This window comes from Xiphophorus hellerii, unplaced genomic scaffold (genome assembly GCF_003331165.1).
Source record: "Xiphophorus hellerii strain 12219 unplaced genomic scaffold, Xiphophorus_hellerii-4.1 PGA_scaffold_78__1_contigs__length_500000, whole genome shotgun sequence".
Taxonomy (NCBI): domain Eukaryota; kingdom Metazoa; phylum Chordata; class Actinopteri; order Cyprinodontiformes; family Poeciliidae; genus Xiphophorus; species Xiphophorus hellerii.
Window position 1 is genome coordinate 484,697 of NW_022587653.1, and position 15,304 is coordinate 500,000.

General features: G+C 41.5%; 1 protein-coding gene and 1 long non-coding RNA gene across 2 annotated transcripts; one reads left to right on the forward strand and one right to left on the reverse strand.

The window, feature by feature from the left end:
* The first annotated feature begins 2,441 nt into the window (after positions 1-2,441).
* On the forward strand, positions 2,442-7,085 carry LOC116716654 (uncharacterized). The gene is made up of 2 exons (XM_032557465.1): positions 2,442-3,161; positions 6,354-7,085. The coding sequence occupies exons 1-2, from the start codon at positions 2,442-2,444 to the stop codon at positions 6,972-6,974; spliced, it is 1,341 nt and encodes a 446-aa protein (XP_032413356.1). The 3' UTR covers positions 6,975-7,085.
* LOC116716653 (uncharacterized) lies at positions 4,243-5,416 on the reverse strand. Its single transcript, XR_004338574.1, has 3 exons — positions 5,310-5,416; positions 5,078-5,224; positions 4,243-4,338 (listed from the first exon to the last, which is right to left on the reverse strand). It is a non-coding gene; the product is annotated as an uncharacterized LOC116716653 (long non-coding RNA).
* Positions 7,086-15,304: the final 8,219 nt, after the last annotated feature.

The window sequence follows — 15,304 nt, forward strand, 5'->3', positions numbered from 1 at the left end:
TTCTTCGGGTGATTCGTCACCACAGTCACCACAGTCACCGTGAAAACTAAAACATGTACAAATATTAAAATACAAACATAAACTTACAATACAATCAACAAAACAAAACGTACATCGCTGCTTTCACTGGGGAACACTTGATTTCTTCATGCTACCCAGCCTGACAGTTCAAGTCGTTGATTGGCATGAGATACTACCAGCTTTTAAAGGGCCCGCCCTCATTAATTACGGCAGCCCAAGAGGTACAACAAAAAAAAAAAACCCAAAACATTACAAAGTGTAAATACCATTAAATCAAACAAAAAAAAAACCCAAACAAAAATACTAATCAAAACAGACAAACATCCATAAACAATCTCTCATACTTAATTTAGAAAACTCTTAATTTATTTTAAATAGTGTATCCGTTACACTCCCACCAATAATGCATGAACTGTTACCAAAAAATCATGCATTATTTAAAAATTTCCCTTAAACCATGCAGATTGTTTAAAAACATGCTTGTCTGTGTACATTCAGTTTACAAGTCACTTTCCACAAAAACTTAGGACCGGTTAGCCAATTTGTAGTTAAAATCTCAGAGGTACATAACCCTCTTGATGCATGATCTGCTGGATTTTCAGTTGTGTCAACATGATTCCATTGATTTGGATTTGTGTTCGCTCTAATTATCTGGACCCGATTTGCCACAAATACATGAAACCGTCGTGCTTCATTATTAATATATGACAACACTACTTGTGAATCTGTCCAGAAAAACTCTGTGTCTATCTACATATCAAGTTCTGATTTTAACAGAACGCTCAACCTAGTAGCAACCACTGCAGCTGTAAGCTCGAGACGAGGAATGGTTGTAATTTTCAAAGGAGCAACTCTGGCTTTAGCCATGATTAAAACACAATGAATTTCACCTTTGTCATTCTCAAATCTGAGGTAAGAGCATGCACCATATGCTAGGCTGCTAGCATCTGAGAAGTGATGTAGTTCTGTTTTAACAATTTTTCCAAATCCTTGGGGATGATAACATCTTTGTATCATTAACCCTTTCACATCCTGAAGGCTAAACTTCCACTTCTCCCACCGTACAAGTAAGTCTTCAGGCGTTGGGTCATCCCATCCAATACTTCTGTGGCACAGATCTTGTAAAATACATTTCCCATTCATAATGAATGGTGAAATAAATCCCAGCGGATCATATAGAGATGCTATTACTGACAAAATACCACGGCGTGTATCAGGTTTGTCCCTCAGATCAATGTGAAAGCCCAAACAGTCACCTTTGACATGCCATCGCATACCTAGAGTATGTTCAGCATGTGTTAAATCAGGCTTGAAATCAGCAGAAACCACACTTGTGGCTCTCTCAGATGGATTCACACAATCTAGAACTTCAGACCTATTGGAATTAAATTTGTGGAGTCTCAAACCACCTTCTTTGCACAGTTTCTGCGCTTCAGTTATTAGTGTGGTGGCATCATTAGTTGTAGGGACACTTATTAACCCATCATCAACATAAAAAATATTCTCCACAAATGCTGCTGCAGCTGGAAACTTTGATCTCTGCTGTTGTGCCAAATATTTCAGACCAAAATTAGCACAGCCTGGAGAGGAGGCAGCACCAAAAAGGTGGACTTTCATCTGAAATTCTTTAGGCTCGCTCTCCAAATCTCCTTGCTCCCACCATAGAAACCTGAGGTAACAACGATGCTTTGATGAAACATAAAACTGTGAAAACATCCTTTCAATGTCACAAATAATAGCAACAGCTTCTTTTCTGAAACGCAGAAGGATTCCAATTAAAGAGTTAATCAAATCTGGACCAGTCAACAAAGTGTCATTCAAAGAGGAACCACGAAATTTAGCTGAGCAGTCAAACACTACTCTTAACTTACGCTTCTCGGCCTTTTGGCTAAGACAGCGGTCCCCTCCATTGGGTGGTGATAGCGGTAGTCTTTGTGACTTGGCTGTTGCCACTGATTTAGAGGTTCAGTAAATTTAGTCCCCAGGTGAGATATTGACCACTAAGTAGTGGAAAATATCTTTTACCTTTTATTTGTATTTATTGGTGTTTTTTAACTATTTATTGGTTTTAGTAAAGGTTTTAAACCTTTAACTGGTGGTGCCTCCACCATGGCGGCTAGCCATGCCGGCATGCGGAGGCACCACAGTGTTCGATTTTTATTTAAGGAAAGAGAAGAAGAAAATAGAGTAACAAGATTGGACTTTTCCAGAAAACTAATCCAACAGGTGTTGAAGTTTCGGCCAGATGACCTGAATTGTATCCTTACCCTGCCTTTCAACAAGGGATATGACGTAAGTTTTTGCTCTGCCGCACTTCTTAAGGATTTTTGGACACGGTTTGAAAATGCTAAGACCCAGTTTTTCAGCGTTTGACGTCGAGAAACTGACTGACAACTCCCTGAAAACGGTGATTGTCAGGAATGTTCAATGAGACTGTCAGTGCTGAAGACATCTGTATATGGCTGGGTAGATACTGCACTGTGAGAGGCCAGGCTATGAAGGTGCGGGATGTGGACGGCATCTGGAACTGTGCTTGGCGGGTCCCCATTAAACAATGGGAAGACCCCCAAGGCTTCCAGGGCCTGAAGCATCTCCCCTCAATGATAGTCCTGGGGGAGAACAGAGGCTACATTCACTATCAAGGCCAACCCAAACTGTGTCGGAAGTGCGGCGAGCATGGTCATCTGGCCGAAACTTGTGAAAAAGTTTTCTGCGGTAAATGCCGAGAAGTGGGACACACTTTTGATGAATGTACGAACGGGCGGAAATGTAATTTGTGTGGTGGACAGGATCATTTGTTCAGAGACTGTCCAAAATCGTTTGCAAATAAATTGAAAAGAGGAAAAGAGACGTTAACGGAAACGGTTAATGAGCGAGTGGAAGCAGCTGGGTCGGAAAATTCAAATCTCCCGCCAGGTCCTCTGATTGGAGGAGAGGAGGAGAGGGCGGGAAGCGGGGAGGGGAAGGAAGCCCCCCCCCAGACCGAAACATCCAGTGAGGGGGGGGAGATGCTAACCGAAGGCGGAGCTAGCTCGGACTCTGAGGAAGAACAGACTGACAGCAGCGATGATGCCCCCCTCCCCGACGCCCAGCTGGCTAAGAGGCCGGCATCTGAGTCACCTCCCGACCTTACCCCCAAGGTAGGGAAGAGAGGAAGGCTCGAGGAACTCTTCGGTTCTTTCGGAGAGGAATCCAGAGCCTTCCTCGCTGGCTCATCCAATGAGGTCTCGTTCCTAGATTTTGCTCACCAATCAACCCCGGAGGACCCAAACAAGGTAACGGCTTTAGAAAGACGGCCGACACCGAGAGTCCGAAGGGGGAATGGAGCTCCAGCCCGACCTGCACCACCATGTGGGAAGGAAGAGCTCTGTTCACAGGACAGTCTCTGAACCCGCCTTGTTTTAACGACCGCCCGTTTTTTAACATGGTTTGAACTTAGTCTTATCTTGTTTTAATCCTTTAAAATGTCGTACTTAATTTTAGCCATTATACTCATGACTCTCACCTTCTCAACCATCAATGTTAGAAGTGTGAAGTCGCGAGTTAGAGCCCAGAGTGTTTTATCCTTTTTAAGCTCCGTACAGTCAGATGTGTTTTTACTACAAGAATGTTCACTCCCGTTTTTTAAAGAATTACACCCGGTGGCAGGACTTGTGGCCACGGCCGTCTATATGGAGCGGCTCCAATGGAAATAAAAATGACGGCGTGGCCATTTTAATAAACAACCCGCACATCTTGGTGAAGGGGAGCACCGTGGTGAGAGAGGGACGAGCACTTTTAGCAAATCTGACTTTTAACGGACAGGATTTTAACCTCTTAAATATTTATGGCTTTAATGACAAACACGACAGGTATGACTTTTTAGAGGAACTGCAGCCCCACATGCTGGGAACAAAACCTTTAATAATTGGGGGGGATTTTAATTGCATTTTATCTAGAAAAGATAGGAAAAGAAATAGACAGGATTTTAAGGTAGACAAAACATCACTTTTATTACAAAGAATCGTTAGGGATTTTAAACTAGTAGACTGTTTTAGAACTATGCATCCTGGAGAGGAGGGCTACACCTGGTTCAGTGGTGACGGCTCTATGGCCTCTCGTATTGATTATTTCTTCATCAGGGATTGCGCCCTAACTGATGCTAGATTGTCACCGGCTTTCTTTTCTGATCACCTCCTTCTGTCCTGCACGCTTTCACTTCCTTCAGGTGCGATGACTGGGAGAGGTCTGTGGAAACTCAACCGCTCCCTGCTGGAGGACCAGGTTCTGGTCGGCCAGTACCGGGAGCGGTACCACGAGTGGCAGACCCTCCAAGACCTGTACGAAACACGAGCACAGTGGTGGGAGATGGTGAAAGGTAGGACCCAGACTTTCTTTCGACAAGCAGGGAAAAATAAAAAGAGAAAAGAACAGAGATGCATGATGGGGCTGCAGAAAAGACTACAAAGATACTACTTTTTAAACCAACAGGGAATGGATTTTAATAAAGAAATAAGAGAAGTAAAAAAGAAATGAACATTTTAGCAGAAATAAAGAGTAAGGGAGTGATTTTAAGAAGCAGAGAAAGAGAAATAGAAGAAGGAGAAAAATGTAATAGATACTTTTTTAAGAAAATTATAAACAATCCAAGTTTTATTTCTGATTTAAAGTCAGAAAATGGAAACATTGCTTCTAACATAGAAGAAAAGAAAAAAGTAATTGAAAAATACTATAGTGACTTATACTCAGAAAAAATGGTCAAAGAAGAAAATATAAAAGAAATTTTGAATTTCCTTGAGAAAAGTATAGAAGACAGTAGTTTTTTAGAGCAGGATTTTACTCTTTTGGAGCTTTTACAGTCTTTGAAAAGTTTTAAAAGAGGAAAATCTCCAGGCTCAGACGGACTCCCTGTAGAATTTTATTTAACATTCTGGGACATTTTAGCATCGGATTTACTTACTGTTTTTACTGATTTTAGCAAACAAGACACACTCCCCGATAGTTTTAGAACAGGAATAGTTACACTTTTATATAAAGACAAAGACAAAACAGATCTTAAAAACTGGAGACCGATTACCCTTTTAAACGTTGATTGTAAGATTTTTAGTAGACTTTTAGCAGCCAGGATGCGTCGAGTGTTGGGGGATCTAATCCACCCGGATCAAGCCTGCGCCGTCCCGGGAAGGAGGATCACGGACAGCCTGGTACTGATCCGAGACACCATCTGTTTTGCGAGAGACAGAAACATTCGGCTGATAGTCCTAAATCTAGATTTCGAGAAAGCGTTTGATCGGGTCTCGCACCAGTACCTCTTCCAGGTACTGCAAAAAATGGGTTTTCCTGGGAGGTTCGTAGCGTGGGTGGGACTGCTGTACCGAGACATCTCCAGCAGATTTATGGTTAACGGGTTTCTGACAAAAGCAGTGAAAGTGAACTGCGGTGTCCGTCAGGGTTGTCCGTTATCCGCCCTTCTCTATGTGGCCTGCGTCGAGCCGCTGGCGCAGATCTTGAGAAGGGACCCACAGATTTTAGGTGTAACGATACCGGGGAGTGGAGGGCAGGAAGCGAAATGTCTTTTATACATGGATGATTTTAACATTTTATGTACAGATCTTTTATCAATAGATAGGATTTTTCAATTAACTGATTGGTTCGGGAAAGCATCAGGGTCAAAATTAAACAAAGAAAAAACAAAAGCACAATTTTATGGACCATGGAAAGAGAATGAAAAATTAGGATGTCAGTTTCAAGTAACGGAAGAAGAACAAAAAATACTGGGAGTAAAATTTGACAAACATGGAGAAGGAAAGACAAACTGGACTGAAATAACAAGAAGAGTAAAACAGCGACTGGGATTCTGGGGGATGAGGAACCTTACGATAGAAGGAAAGATTTTAATAGTTAAAGCTGTGATTTTACCAGTGTTTTTACTCACCAGTGCTGTTTTTATTCCTCCTAGGAGAGTGCTTTTAGAACTACAACGAGCCATTTTTTATTTCATATGGAACTCTAAATGGGAAAGGATAAAAAGAGAAATAATGTACAAACCCAAAGAAAAAGGAGGAAAAGGAGTCCCAGACCTCTACTTGTTTTTAGGCAGCCACTATACAAGTACTCACCTGAAACAAGCCATGAACCTTTCCAGCAATAACAAAACAAACACGATGACCAGATTCTGGTGCGGGTCCTATCTTAGAAAATTAAAAATGATAAAAAGTGATTTTAGAACTCCAGTAGCTTTTAACCTCCCTCCTGCATATGCTTTTATACGGAAATTTTTAGAACGTTTTAAACTAGAAGGTGAAGAGAGCAAGATTTTAACTAATCATCGTTTTATTATTTCTGTTGTGCAGGACCGGGAACCAGTGACTCCAGTGCGCGGCCTCCTGTACGGAGACGCCTCCACCGTTTGGCGCAACGTGAGCCATCCCGTCCTTCCAAACAGACTCCAGGACCTGTCATGGATGGTGGCTCATGGGATCCTGCCGGTCAGAGCCGTTATGCACTCCCGCGGCATGTCTGCAACGGCCATCTGCCCCCGACCTGGTTGTGGCGCGCCGGAGTCGGTGAGGCACCTGCTGTGGGAGTGCAGCGCTGCTGTGGACCTGTGGGCGAAAGCCGGCTCCTTGCAATTCCCACACTTGCCAGCAAGGGAGGTCCTCGAACCACAGCTAGTGCTGTACGGGGTGAGCCAGCTGAAAATAAAGAAAAAGGACTTTGCTGAGATGTGGCTCACCCTCGCCACCATCAAAGACGCCATTTGGACCTCCAGAAACTTGCTGGTGAGCAGGCGCAGGCAGATGCCCCCCGTGGCTGTGATCCGGATGGCGGCAGCAAGAAGAGCAACATCAAGGGCTGCAGGTGGCGCGCCAAGGACACAGCCACCAAGAAGAATCGCCTGCGCCTCCGTGGACGAAGGAGCCGGCGCTCCACGAGCAGAGGTCCAAGCAGCGGCGGCCTGGCTCTCCGGGTGAGGCAGGAGGGAAGGAGCTTCAGGGCAGGTTTCCCCTCTGAGCACCAAGCGCTGTCTGGAAGGACGGGACGGCCCCGGACTTTGGAAGGAGTCACCCCGGTCCTGCTCAACTTTTAACCCACAGAGATTTTGTATTTTATATTCTTGTTCTTAGCTTCTTTTAGTCTGAACTAATGATTTTGTAAGTTCCTGAAAAATTTCTGTATAACTGCAATAATGTAATTTTTTAATGTTTACAGTAACAATAAAAATCTTTCGAAAGAAAAAAAAACACTACTCTTAACTTATCTGGTTTCTTTGAATGATACACCCCATGATGAGGTAAGTACCACACACAACCATTATTGATGTTTGTTTCAGGAGCTAGTTCAGCATCACCACAGCTAATGATTGACTCCATAAATGTTTTATAATGATTGTTGAACTGATCATTTCTTTTTAACTTCCTCTTTAGATGTTGTAAACGAACAATAGCCAGCCTCTTATTATTTGGCAACACAGGAAGGCAGGGTGTTTTAAATGGAAGGGGCATCTCCAAATGTCCATCGTCTTTCTGTGTAATATTTTCACTCAGAAGTTGTATAAACCGAATGTCATCTTGGGAAACACATTTTCCTTCTGGACCCTTTTCATTGAAATCCAACTCCAAAACTCTTAAAACATCAGAAGCCAATGGAGCGGGCATTTCTTTCACCATCACTCTATGTACAAATCTTTGGTTGCCTTGCCGATCTAAATGTGGATTGGCTGCCCCGATAATACTCCAACCGAGAGTAGTCCTCTGAGCAAAAGGTTCATTTTCCCCACCAACAACAACTTCCAAGGGAGCCAAAGCAGAAGGACAGTCAAAACCAATGAGTAAACCTACTTCACAGTCTTGTAAAGCAGGCATTTTGCCAGCCAGATGTTTAAGGTGAGGCCACTGTAATGCTGTACTTCTACTTGGTATGCAAGATGTATCAACAGGAATGAAGTCACGCGTGTATGCTTGCGGCAACCGTATGTAATTATCAGAGAAAAAACTCCGAACTTGCAAGTCATACACATTTTGACTAGAAACAGGTGTATCAACAGAAACCATGGTACTAAGTTTTAGCTGTACTGGTTTGGTTTCAACAGTCAAGTTTTTCACAAGATCTTCTAAAACAAAGGAGGAGTCACTCTGAGTATCAAGGAGTGCATAAGTAAGTATTTCTTTCCCAGGATCCTTCACAGAGGACAGAAAAACTGGAATAATACTTGATGTGGCAGAAATGTTTCGGGTGAGTGCATGAGATAAAACACTGTGAGAAACCTGAGGTGTTTCTTCTGGAGGGATTGAACACTGCTGACCAACATCCTGACATCTCACTCTGTCCTTGTGTAAACAAGTAGGATGATGTCGTCTACACTCTCCACAAACATGCCGCGTTTTACAATCTTTCAATAAATGGCCTTTCCTTAAACATCCAAAACAAAGATGGTTCTGATATATAAATGATCTTTTGTCTTCCATTGATTTAACTGCAAATTTGGGACATTTAGCAACACTGTGTGAAATGTCTGTACAAACCAAGCAAGGCAGTTTAGATTTCAGAACATGACCAGTTTCTTGTTTCTTGAACTCCGTACTGGTATTAAAAGCCTTAGCTTTCCTGGAAAGATCATTTGAAGAAGTTTTAGACTTTAACAAAAATGGAGAAGCAATAGGATTACATGTTATACGTGCTTCCTTTTGTATAAATCTAGAAAAACATTCAAAAGATGGATATTCTCCACACGCATCAAGCACTTCAACAACAACTCTACTCCATTTACGTACAACCCAGTCTGGTAATTTCTTCAACATCTTATGATTTTCTTCACAATCATTTAAGATGGACAGTCCTTTTACTTGAGGCATAGCCTCTTCACAACTTTTCAAAAAGTCAGCAAAATCTCTGAGAGACAATGGATCATTTGGTGCAATCTTTGGCCATGACATAAGTTTATCTCTAAATGCTTTCTGAATTACAAATGGGTTTCCATATCTGTCCTGTACAACTGACCAAGCACCCTCATATGCGTCCTCAGAGCTTCTGTAAAAGAAACCTTCCACAGCCTTTCGGGCTTCTCCAGAGAGATAACTTTTCAAATACAACATTTTTTCTCCAACAGAGATGGATTTTGAATCAATTAAAGTTGTAAATGATATCTTAAAGTCCACAAATTTCAAAGGGTCACCTGAGAATATGGCAGGTTCAGGAACAGGAAGGCGACTTAAACTCAATGAGCTCGTTAAGGCTTCAGCCAAGTTTACTGCAGGAATCTCAGAGCTTGAGGTGGTAGAATTGATGCAGCCCTTGCAGCTGACTTTCTTGGACGTTTTAAAATTTGCACTGATTTAACCTCAGGCTTAAAATCAAGATTTTCCCCTTCTACCCCATCTTCAAGTCTGCTATAAACATCAAGCCGAGCTGCCGCCATTTTAACTTCCATATCTGTTTGCATTACCTTTAACTTGCTCTTCTCCTCATCAAGCTGCTGTAGCACTTCAGCTTCCTTCTGCTTCATTTCTGCCATAATCTGGGACTCATGACACTTCCAGTCACATTCAAGCTTACTGACTCTCGCATGTTGAGCTTCAATCTCCAACATGGATTTAACTTGTACCTTTTTAGCTGCAAGATCAGCTTCTGCCATTACACGCCCTTGAGAAACTTTGGAGCTGGTAATTGATGAACCACATGTAGATGAAGAACATTCAGTAGAGCTTTCTCCAAAAACAGACTGATATTCGTCTCCATTTAAGACTTCTCGCACCCTTTCCTTTTCAACTTCTTGATTAAAATTTTCCTTCAACAATACCCCCTTCTAAACGCTTACACACAAGATCATAAATCTCATTTGTTAGTATAGCACAGGCATCTAGTTTCTGCACAATATCTGGAGTATTTAAAGAATTACGTTGAAGAAACTCATAATTCTGTTTCACTTTATCAAGACTGTTTTGGATCTGCTGATTTATTTCATCCAGATTTTCCTGAGAGCAAAAACCCTTTAATTTCTTCCTGGCTTCTCTGGCGATTTGTTTCCAGGATGCATAAGATTTAAGAAATGCTTTTATCTGTTTTGTAGACTCTGCTTCTCTGTACTGCTCTCCCTTTTCAGTTAACTTTCTTGTGCGAGGACCTGAAACCAACTCTTGTCCTGTTGGCTTTTCTTCAGTGCACACATCTTCAGCAGAAAGTCCTTTTTCATGTGGCAGTGACATCTTACCTCGAAAACCTTACAGTGAAATTAAACCCACAAAACTTAACATTTAGTTACAAAACACCATTCTAATATTTTCCCTTTTTTTTTTTTTAATTACATACCTTGTAAGTAATTTGGCATATAATTTGACCAAACATAGTCCTTGAACTCATTTAATTTCATACATATTCAGGTGACGTCATGTCCAAGTTATTTCCGCGTTGTTTGATCAGTCAATTTCTCACCGCACCATTGGTCATCTGTCAGATTCAGTTTCTGATGCTAACTTGGATCCTCCACGAAGACAGCTCCTCATGGTGGCGTTGACTCCGACGCAGCGCCAAACCTCGGCCGATGTCCGATCCAAACGTCTCACCGTCAAATGAAAAGGCGACACACGGAAGCCTCGAGTTTTCACTGTAGCAGCTCCCCAGCAGTTGAATTTCTTCAGCAAGTCTCGACGGGTGAATTTAGCGTTTTTATTTATTTTTTCTTCGGGTGATTCGTCACCACAGTCACCACAGTCACCGTGAAAACTAAAACATATACAAATATTAAAATACAAACATAAACTTACAATACAATCAACAAAACAAAACGTACCTCGCTGCTTTCACTGGGGAACACTTGATTTCTTCATGCTACCCAGCCTGACAGTTCAAGTCGTTGATTGGCATGAGATACTACCAGCTTTAAAGGGCCCGCCCTCATTAATTACGGCAGCCCAAGAGGTACAACAAAAAAACCCCCAAAACATTACAAAGTGTAAATACCATTAAATCAAACAAAAAAAAAAACCCAAACAAAAATACTAATCAAAACAGACAAACATCCATAAACAATCTCTCATACTTAATTTAGAAAACTCTTAATTTATTTTAAATAGTGTATCCGTTACAATTGGTTTTAGTAAAGGTTTTAAACCTTTAACTGGTGGTGCCTCCACCATGGCGGCTAGCCATGCCGGCATGCGGAGGAACCACAGTGTTCGATTTTTATTTAAGGAAAAAGAAGAAGAAAATAGAATAACGAGATTGGACTTTTCCAGGAAGCTGATTCAACAGGTGCTGAAGTTTCGGCCAGATGACCTGAATTGTATCCTTACCCTGCCTTTCAATAAGGGATATGATGTAAGTTTTTGCTCTGCCGCACTTCTTAAGGAATTTTGGACATGGTTTGAAAATGCTAAGACCCAGTTTTCAGTATTTGACGTCGAGAAACTGACTGACAACTCCCTGAAAACGGTGATTGTCAGGATGTTCAATGAGACTGTCAGTGCTGAAGACATCTGTATGTGGCTGGGTAGATACTGCACTGTGAGAGGCCAGGCTATGAAGGTGCGGGATGTGGACGGCATCTGGAACTGTGCTTGGCGGGTCCCCATTAAGCAATGGGAAGACCCCCAAGGCTTCCAGGGCCTGAAGCATCTCCCCTCAATGATGGTCCTGGGGGAGAACAGAGGCTACATTCACTATCAAGGCCAACCCAAACTGTGCAGGAAGTGCGGCGAGCATGGTCATCTGGCCGAAACTTGTGAAAAAGTATTCTGCGGTAAATGTCGAGAAGTGGGACACACTTTTGATGAATGTACGAACGGGCGGAAATGTAATTTGTGTGGTGGACAGGATCATTTGTTCAGAGACTGTCCAAAATCGTTTGCAACTAAACTGAAAAAAGGAAAAGAGACGCTAACAGAAACGGTAAATGAGCAAGTGGACGCAGCTGGGTCGGAAAATTCAAATCTCCCGCCAGGTCCTCTGATTGGAGGAGAGGAGAGGGCGGGAAGCGGGGAGGGGAAGGAAGTAACGAGATTGGACTTTTCCAGGAAGCTGATTCAACAGGTGCTGAAGTTTCGGCCAGATGACCTGAATTGTATCTTTACCCTGCCTTTCAATAAGGGATATGACGTAAGTTTTTGCTCTGCCAATTTACTCATTGAGCTAGCTCGGACTCTGAGGAAGAACAGACTGACAGCAGCGATGATGCCCCCCTCCCCGACGCCCAGCTGGCTAAGAGGCCGGCATCTGAGTCACCTCCCGACCTTACCCCCAAGGTAGGGAAGAGAGGAAGGCTGGAGGAACTCTTCGGTTCTTTCGGAGAAGAATCCAGAGCCTTCCTCGCTGGCTCATCCAATGAGGTCTCGTTCCTAGACTTTGCTCACCAATCAACCCCGGAGGACCCAAACAAGGTAACGGCTTTAGAAAGACGGCCGACACCGAGAGTCCGAAGGGGGAATGGAGATCCAACCCGACCTGCACCACCATGTGGGAAGGAAGAGCTCTATTCACAGGACAGTCTCTGAACCCGCCTTGTTTTAACGACTGCCCGTTTTTTAACATGGGTTTAAATTAGTATTATCTTGTTTTTAATCCTTTAAAATGTCGTACTTGATTTTAGCCATCATACTCATGACTCTCACCTTCTCAACCATCAATGTTAGAAGTGTGAAGTCGTGAGTTAGAGCCCGGAGTGTTTTATCCTTTTTAAGCTCCGTACAGTCAGATGTGTTTTTACTACAAGAATGTTCACTCCCGTTTTTAAAGAACTACACCCGGTGGCAGGACTTGTGGCCACGGCCGTCTATATGGAGCGGCTCCAATGGAAATAAAAATGACGGCGTGGCCATTTTAATAAACAACCCGCACATCTTGGTGAAGGGGAGCACCGTGGTGAGAGAGGGACGAGCACTTTTAGCAAATCTGACTTTTAACGGACAGGATTTTAACCTCTTAAATATTTATGGCTTTAATGACAAACACGACAGGTATGACTTTTTAGAGGAACTGCAGCCCCACATGCTGGGAACAAAACCTTTAATAATTGGGGGGGATTTTAATTGCATTTTATCTAGAAAAGATAGGAAAAGAAATAGACAGGATTTTAAGGTAGACAAAACATCACTTTTATTACAGAGAATCGTTAGGGATTTTAAACTAGTGGACTGTTTTAGAACTATGCATCCTGGAGAGGAGGGCCACACCTGGGTCAGTGGTGACGGCTCTATGGCCTCTCGTATTGATTATTTCTTCATCAGGGATTGCGCCCTAACTGATGCTAGATTGTCACCGGCTTTCTTTTTTGATCACCTCCTTCTGTCCTGCACGCTTTCACTTCCTTCAGGTGCGACGACCGGGAGAGGTCTGTGGAAACTCAACCGCTCCCTGCTGGAGGACCAGGTTCTGGTCGGCCAGTACCGGGAGCGGTACCACGAGTGGCAGACCCTCCAAGACCTGTACGAAACACGAGCACAGTGGTGGGAGATGGTGAAAGGTAGGACCCAGACTTTCTTTAGACAAGCAGGGAAAAAGAAAAAGGAGAAAGAACAGAGATGCATGATGGGGCTGCAAAAAAGATTACAAAGATATTACTTTTTAAACCAAAAGGGAATGGATTTTAATTAAGAAATAAGTCTAACAAATGGTTGGAGGAAGAATCTGCAATACTGCTTCTTTGTACACTGAGGATGCAGCAATCGGTCAAGTGTCCAGCGTTACACTAACAGTTAAAGCCTGATCCCCACCTTTCTACATTCCTCTCTTCCTGGTTCTTTCAGCCTGGAGTAAATGAAAACCAGCTGAGTTTATGTGGAGACGCTCCTCTTGGTCTCTGTGGGGTTGAGGTGATGATGAGTTCATGAAGGTGAAGTTGCTCTGAGTCTCAAGTTGGCAGAGAACCAGCTAGATGGGAAATAATGAGAAAATACAAACAATGAGCCTCAGAGGAAGTTTCAAAGAGCATTACTAGATTCAAACTAGACTTTTTTAGCAACTTCTTTCAACCTACAGCGTCTACCAATTCTGATCTTTGTAGTTTTGGGTTTTACTTATAAATTTTGTTTGAATTTATAGTGTAAATCAAATTTTACAAAGATATTTTTACTTCCCTACCAATACCTGAATAAATGTTTCCAGAATACAGAGAAACCACACAGTTTTTGTAGCCGTGCGAAAACGTCTGACATTATTCTAGCCAGACATTTGAGCTCAGATTTGGTAAAGTTAATTTAAACTGGTTAATTACTGGCTAAAGACTGTAATGTTAATCCCGGCGCTTAATATTAATCAACTTTTCAAGTATAGATACCACAAAATGCTAAGTTTTAAACAACTACTCATGATTTGTGCTCACAAATTCACAAAATCAGTATTTGTATCCAACCAGTTATTTTTGACTGCCAGCAGAGGACACAAAAAAGTACTCAAGTAAGAGCAGCACTACTTCAACAATGTATTTTTACTCAAGTAAAAGTAAAAAGTAGCCATCCAAGAAATGGCTCAAGTAAGAGTGAAAAAGTGTTTGGTGAAAAGTTTACTCAAGTTCTGAGTAACTGATCAAGTTATCAATCATTTAATATTTAAAAACTGCATTATTAGAGAGACCAAAATATAAAGTTAAGTGAAAATTTTGGTATTTTAAGGACCAAAATGACAATAATTCATATCAATAACAAAAAATAAAAACAGGGAAAAGAAAATTTTTCTAAATCAGTTTTTTCCAGTAAACAACTTATGAAACTTTAACAAAAACTGCAGGTGTGTGTCTGGTGAATTTCTGGTTAAAATATGTTTGTTTTTCATTCAGCAGGTAGAAAATCCAGAAATTTTACTCATGTAGGAGTAGAAATACTTCATAATAAAATTACTCAAGTAAAAGTCAAAAGTACAAGTAAATTATTTCTGTATATTAATCAGCTGAATTTGTAGTGAAGTTAAATAATTTGAAGTTGGATTTCCTTCATTATTCCACAGAGAAGCATTAATAATAATGAACTACACTGCAAAACACAAAACCTTACCAATCAATTTGTCTAGTTTCTAGTGCAAATGTCTTGGTACACTTTAAATAAAACAAAACTAAATTAGAAACATCTTTTCAGAAAGATAGGCGCTTGTTTTAAGTCAATAATTCTTAAATATTGGTTAAAAATTATTAGTTCCACTGGCAGATTATTTCACTTATAACAAAATATGTTTCACATGTTAAAAGTGAAATAATCTGTAGTAAAACTAGAACCTTTTCACCAAAATTAAGGAATTACTGACTTATAACAAGCTCTTTATATATTGCTGATGAAAAGTCACTTGTAAGTTGGTTTTGTCTTAATTCAAGTCTATTAAA